The sequence below is a fragment of the Callorhinus ursinus genome, unplaced genomic scaffold, assembly GCF_003265705.2.
Source record: "Callorhinus ursinus isolate GAN/ISIS: 27379988/994484 unplaced genomic scaffold, GSC_fseal_2.0 scaffold68, whole genome shotgun sequence".
Taxonomy (NCBI): domain Eukaryota; kingdom Metazoa; phylum Chordata; class Mammalia; order Carnivora; family Otariidae; genus Callorhinus; species Callorhinus ursinus.
In genome coordinates this window covers 649,515-656,117 of record NW_027397130.1, presented here as the reverse complement: position 1 = coordinate 656,117, position 6,603 = coordinate 649,515, and the positions used below count along the sequence as shown (strand labels likewise).

Sequence of the window (6,603 nt, the reverse complement as noted above, 5' to 3'; positions counted from 1 at the left end):
GGCTCGGGCGGGGCCGCGGCTGACTTCCGGGCTCCGGGGAGCGAGCGGGCCGGCTTCCGGGTTGGGGCGGGGCCGGGGCCGCACCTCGTACGGCCCTGAGGGCGGCAGAACTAGTGGCTCCGGCGGCTGCCGGCTGTCGGGGGCCGTGCCCGCCGCCAGCAAACGCGGGCAGGAAGCGGGGGCCTGTGCTGGTGACGGCCGCCGCCTGCGAACGTCTGGGGCTCACCGAACCCTGGGAAGTCTGTCGAGGCAAATTACGCCTCAAAAAACTCCCGCTGAAAACGTTGATAAAAGGGGCGCCCGGGCGGCTCAGTCGGCTAGGCGTCCGCCCCCTGCTCAGGGCTCCAGCCCCGCCTCAGGCTTCTCGCTCGGCGGGGAGTCTGCCGCCCCCTCCCCCCAGCCCCCGCCCCGGCTCGTGCTCGCTCTCCCGCGCCCTCAACATCTTTTGAAAAATAAAATGTGGACAAAAGGGGCAGAATCTGAAGGCAATCCAACAACAGATGCGTACAGGCCAACGCAAAAATTGTGTAGTAACACTGAAGTAGAGATAGTTGTTCATGCGTCTAAAAGGCAGATTCCACCAATTTGATCTGCAGATTCAGTGCAATCGCAGTAAGACGTTAACCCTGTAACAGTAACACCGCCCGCGGATGCACCGGCGGAGGAGCTCCGGGGTTAGCGGAGAACGCCGACCAACGACGCACAGGCGCCGCCACAAGCGCGGGCACGGCCGGAGGGCACGCGGAGGAGGCCCTTCTTATCGGGTGTGGGAGGGGGCGGGGGGGTTGTTGTAAACAGAAAGGCCATTGGAGTAAGCTGGGAGCTGGAAGTATAGTGGCTTCTCATTGGCTGGGCTGTGGCCGTCTCCCATTGGCTGGGCTATGGCCCTCTTCCATTGGCTGGGCTGTGACCACCTCTCATTGGCTGGGCTATGGCCGTCTCCATTGGCTGGGCAGTGACCCTCTCTCATTGGCTGGACTGTTGTCCAGACTTGCAGTAGGAAACAGTTTTCTCCCGGAAACCTTGCAATGGCCACGTAGGTGGCCTCCCTGCGCCCTCTCCACCAAACACCACCTTCCCTTACTGCGGAAAGAGGAGGACCGAAGCAGGACTCAATCACGTGGTCCCTGGTCAGGACCCTACACTGCCCAACTCTGAGCAGATGAAGGGAAGGGCCCTACCTGAAACAGGAGAGCCTCCGCCACCCTGTCACTGCCCAGCTCCCCGAGTGCTCTCCAGAGTGGGTGGTCGAGTGCCACGTGGGGTGCTGGCGGAACAGAGGAGAGCCTCGGTTCCCGTTCTCTTTTCCTGTTGATTCTCAATGTGTCTTATAACTTACATGAGATTAGTACAACGGTGCATAGTCCCTTCTAAAGAAATATATGTACATCGGTGTGCATAACCCTAGAAGATTTACCAATATAAGCACACGATCAAACATTTGGCAACGACTTTTATACTTTACCAGTCTGCTTCAGATACTCTCCGCCTGTGGTTCCCAAACCTGAGCAGGCATGAGAATTACCTGGCAGGTTTTTGAAACACAGATTGCTAGCGCTTGTTCCCAGTGGTGTGGGGGGGCTTAAAATTTAGATGTTGCTAATACTGCTGGTCCAGGAGCCACACTTTGAGACCGTTACTCTAGCTGCAGCAAAACCGGGCAGCGTCTAAACACAGCAGGCTCCCTGACCTGACCCCTCAGCTCACATTCCATCTTCCTGAAATGGACTTCCCCTGTACCATTTTGAAGGTCTATTTGAATTGTTAGTACCTTCAAGTCCTTCCTGCTTGCTACAACTGGAAGTGATCTTATTCCTCAGAATTTAAGTAGAACTGAGACGATACCCAGAAAATTCTACTTTACGTTACATTTTATTTGCATAATTTCACCTTTTCTACTAGATTATATGCTATTTAAAAATGAAGCCTGCACTGGACTCTTACAAATGTTAAATGTGTGAACAAATGACAATTAATTTGGTTAGAATTCTGCTGAATATTGGTAATAGCAAGACTGGAAATACAATATCCATAAATAGGGGACTGAGTGAATAAAATTGTATATTGGGCCAATCATTAATGCATTCTATCTCAGCTCTAAATTCAAACTTCATTGCCTGATCCATGAAAATGGATCTGAGCCCTCTATTTTTTGTGTACTCTCTGGCATGATGCTAAACTTTGTCAATAGAGGGTGCTGGAGAGACACTGCAGGAGGAAGAGCTTTTCTTCCTGCTTCTGTTGTGCTGGATCTGCAGGCTCCTGCGGCTCCCAGAGCTTCTCCAGCATCCAGCTCTTACAGTGCACACTGGCCAGCAGTTACCAGTACCCACCAGCTTCCCCTCACAACCCCTTGAATGGTTTTGTAGAAAAGTACCTCTAGTGAGATCCCTTCTGTGGAACAAAACCTTTCCCCAGCACCCTGCAGAGAAGATTTCCAGCCAGTTCCATCAGTGTGACATCTAACAGCTTCTCTGCCATCCAGTGAGCCAAAGGCGCCTTCTCCAACAGTCTAGATCTCATCCCTGGGGATAGTGAGCTCCTCGTTGTCATAGCCCTGTTTGAGTTGGTTGTGGTTACTCCTTGTTTCTTACAATTCTTACATACTTTATAGTCTCATTTCTTTTTACTGGCCAATCCCTCACTCCAATCCCCAGTTATTGCTAATAATTCTTTATATTAAACTCTCTGTTCAAATTATTGTGTGCTTTCTCTCTCCTGATTGGACCCTGTGAAATACATATATCCTCACGAAGGAATGAGGAATATCTCTATATATTGCAATGGCATGCTCTCCAGCATGTATTGTTGAATGATAAAAGCAAGATGGAGAAATGTGTGTAAGGTACTATCACTTAAGAAAGGGGTGTACAGGATGCAAATATATATTGAAATGTAATATGTAAAATGTGTTTTTATTCTGATAGTAGAGTTAGTTAGCATTGTTAGTGTGAGACTTTTTATGTATGTAACATGAGACCATGCAAATGAGTATATTAGGTAGGTACTACTGGGAACCAGGAATTTCAGACACGAGTAATGGATGTGAGGTCAATAAGATCAATTATTTACAACCCTGTATTCCTGGATTTGAATTAGAAGGACCAGTGTGAGTTCATAATGTATTTGCTTTAAAAAATACATGTGTCCTCATGCTGTCCACTGAAAAGTCCTGGAAACAATGACCAATGCAGTAGCAATGAGCAATTCTAGTATCCATTCTGTGGTTTTTAAATACCAATTCCTACTAAAGGAACCAGGCTTTTTGGAGAAAGGACTGATTTCAAGTCTAAAACAGGAAATGTACAAGCAAAGGGACTGTTAGCATTTGAGCATCTTTTCAAAAAAAAATTTGGAGCCTAGCTGAAGAGATTCTCTTAGCGAAAAAGAAAAAAGGGATTTGAGTATCAATAAGAACAATAATTCAAATGAATTGAAAATCTTCAACCGTTTAAATCCATAACTCTTGGGGCACCTGGGTGGCTCAGTTAAGCGGCTGCCTTCAGCTCAGGTCATGATCCCAGGGTCCTGGGATCGAGCCCTGTGTTGGGCTCCCTGCTCCACAGGAAGCCTGCTTTTCCCTCTCCCTTTGCCCCTGCTTGTGTTCCCTCTCTCGCTGTGTCTTTCTCTGTCAAATAAATAAAATCTTTTTTAAAAATCTGTAACTTTTTTTTTTAAACGTGAAACCCAACATGGGACTTGAACTCACAACCCTGAGATCAAGACCTGAGCTGAGATGCTCAACCGACTGAGCCACCCAGGAGCCCCCAAAATCCATAATTCATAATGATCTATTTTTAAATTCTTTGTTCACTTTTGGAGGATGCTGAGAAAGGAACTTGGATTTTTTTTTTTTACCAATTTATGCATTCATCTTGCCTTTCTTTATAAAACTTACAACAGAGTAACCAAATAGTGAATGAGAGGAAATTCTCATTATGAAAGTATTCCTGGGGCGCCTGGGTGGCTCAATCAGTTAAGCGTCTGCCTTCGGCTCAGGTCATGATCCCATGGTCCTGGGATCGATGGGCTCCCTGCTCAGCGGGGTGTCTGCTTCTCCCTCTCCTCCACTTGTGCTCACTCTCTCTGTCTCAAATAAATAAAATCTTTATAAAAATATATTCCTGCTAATAAATTAATAAGAAATGGTAGGATTAAAACACTGCTGTCATGAATTAATGGATCTATGCAGTTTTATCAATGGGCGCTAATTAATATCACAGAAAGGAGTTAGTGTAACCTCCTGATAGAATTACACAACAACATCTATGAAATAGTCTTGCCAAAAAATTTAACCTGGGATCAAGGCGTGAGAACATTTGACTACTCTTTCCTGGGAATTCAGAGGACAAGGGTATACTAAAGGACTCCACAAGGGTGCAGGCAGCAATTCTTAGAAACCCTACAGCCAAACCGCCTGACTTCTTTATAATGATATGCAAGGCAAAAGAGAGGGAGTGGATGGAATCTACAAAGGTAAACACACACACAGCCTTCAGACACTGTAGTGTCTTTGCAGCTTCTTAGTGAGCCTCAAGTTATTTTAAAACAAAAAGATTTTTTTAAGAGACATAGGAAACACACAAACCAATGAAAATTTTGGACTTATTTAGGTCCTGATTTAAACTAAAAAAAGGGGGGGGGTGCCTGGGTGGCTCAGTCCGTTGAGCGTCTGCCTTCGACTCAAGTCATGATCCCAGTATCCTGTGATCAAGTCCTGCATCAGGCTCTCTGCTCAGCAGGGAGTCTGCTTCTCCCTCTCCCTCTGCCTGCCGCTTCCCCTGTTTGTGCGCTCACTCTCTCTCTTTCTATCAAATAAATAAAATCTTTTAAAAAAAAAAAAAAAGGGATCAATTTAGGGAAACCTGGACACTAACTACATATTTGATGAAATTAAGTAATTGTAATTTGTTTTCACACATGGTAATTAATGGTATTGTGGTTATGTTTCTAAAACAATAACAAGAAATATACAAATGACAACCTAAAATTATCCTCCTATTCCTGCTGAAAATTGAGGGAATGTGTTTTCTGAGAGGTGCTGACATACATTTGAGTAATGTAGGGGTTAGACCTTCTGATTTTAACTTATGCATTTGTAAAAAGCTGAATGAACCACTATAAATTATGAAACTGAATCAAGGAAAGCTCCTTTAGGAGGGGTTGGGAGCAGGCAAAGGAAGCTCTCCCCCCAACACTGTTCTCAACTGCAGACCCAGCAGGAACCTTGCAGGTAAATACTACCTTAGCCACTACTTTAGTACCCCAGCAGAAGGAAGTTAGGTTTCCTCAAGCCCAGGCAACAAGACAGTCAATGAGAGGCAGTCACAGCTCAGCCCTCGAGAAGCCACTATTTTATTCCAACGGCCTTTTTGTTTACAACAGCCCCTCCCAACACCCCCCTTTCCTCTACAGAAGTGTGCGCCTCTCCTTTGTTCTCCCGACTTGCCTATGGTTTTGGTGTAGCTAGCCTGGTCTGGATTGCAATTCTCTGCTATTCCCAAATAAACCCAATGTGCTGGTAAAATGACTGGCAGCTTTATTTTTAAGGTCACCAGTTGCTTTTCTTATGGTCCACTGAAATTTCCTAGGCATGATTCTCATTTCTGATCATCCTGCAAAGAGCAGACACTGATTTTATAAAATGTTTAATTTCATTATTATGAGTTAAACATTTTCGTTTTAACCCTGCAGCTGGTGTCATTTCTCCCAGAAACAGTAACTACTCATTATTTGCAAAGCAGGTGCCCGATCATCCACACACCTGCTGAGAACATCTAGTCGACTCTACTTCACACCCACCTTCGAGCGCCACCAAGGCGCCACGTGGTGCGCATCCGCGCGTGCGCACTACCGCCAGGCCCGGCCTACGTGACGCGCCTCCGGGCGGCAATGGCGATGGCCCGGCGGAGTCTGGAGACAGGCTTAAGGTGGCGCCAAGCTGACGGACCAGGAGCCCCAGGACAACCCAGGGTCGCCTCCTAGAGAGGGTCTGCCTGTCAGCCCCGTGGCGCCCCCGACCCGCGAGCCGTCGAAACGGGCGAGATGACCCGCGGGGCCTCCCGGGCGTCCACCGCTCTCCGCCCCCGCGCGCTCCGATTGGCTCCAGGGCCCGGCCCGCCCCTTCCCGGGGCTGTCATTGGCCTAGGCGGAGACATGTGGGAGGGAGCCGCACCGCACCATCTGCGCTCCTACTGGTTTAGTGTTGTGGCCCGCCCCTTCCCGGCGCTCTCATTGGTCAAGTGGAGCCGCTGGGGGTGGTGCCGTGCCGCGGGTGACTACAACAAAGGGCGGCGGGCGCCGGGCGTCTGTGACCGAGTCTCCCGGTGCTCCACTGAGGCCGAACCCTGGCCCCCCGCCTGCCCCGCTCCAGATGAAGTGTGAGCACTGCACGCGGAAGGTGGGCCCCGCGCACTCGGGGCCGGGAATCGGTCCGGCCGGGGTCGGGGCTGCTGGGGTCAGGGGGGTCGGTCCGGCCGGGGTCGGGGCTGCTGGGGTCAGGGGGGTCGGTCTTGCCGGGGTCGGGGCTGCTGGGGTCAGGGGGTCAGTCCGGCCGGGGTCGGGGCTGCTGGGGGTCAGGGGGTCAGTCCGGCCGGGGTCGGG

The 6,603-nt window shown here is 49.2% G+C and overlaps 1 protein-coding gene and 1 long non-coding RNA gene across 2 annotated transcripts in view; one reads left to right on the top strand and one right to left on the bottom strand.

Moving 5' to 3' along the window:
- Positions 1–1,853: 1,853 nt before the first annotated feature.
- LOC141371321 (uncharacterized) lies at positions 1,854–6,091 on the bottom strand. Its single transcript, XR_012376192.1, has 2 exons — positions 5,803–6,091; positions 1,854–2,557 (listed from the first exon to the last, which is right to left on the bottom strand). It is a non-coding gene; the product is annotated as an uncharacterized lncRNA (long non-coding RNA).
- A 162-nt stretch (positions 6,092–6,253) lies between these two features.
- Positions 6,254–6,603, top strand: part of NARF (nuclear prelamin A recognition factor) — a 19,995-nt gene continuing 19,645 nt past the window's right edge. Inside the window, exon 1 of the mRNA XM_025859828.2 lies at positions 6,254–6,400. Within this exon, the coding sequence (XP_025715613.1) occupies positions 6,374–6,400 (27 nt within the window). The 5' untranslated portion in view covers positions 6,254–6,373. The remainder of the gene's footprint in view (positions 6,401–6,603) is intronic.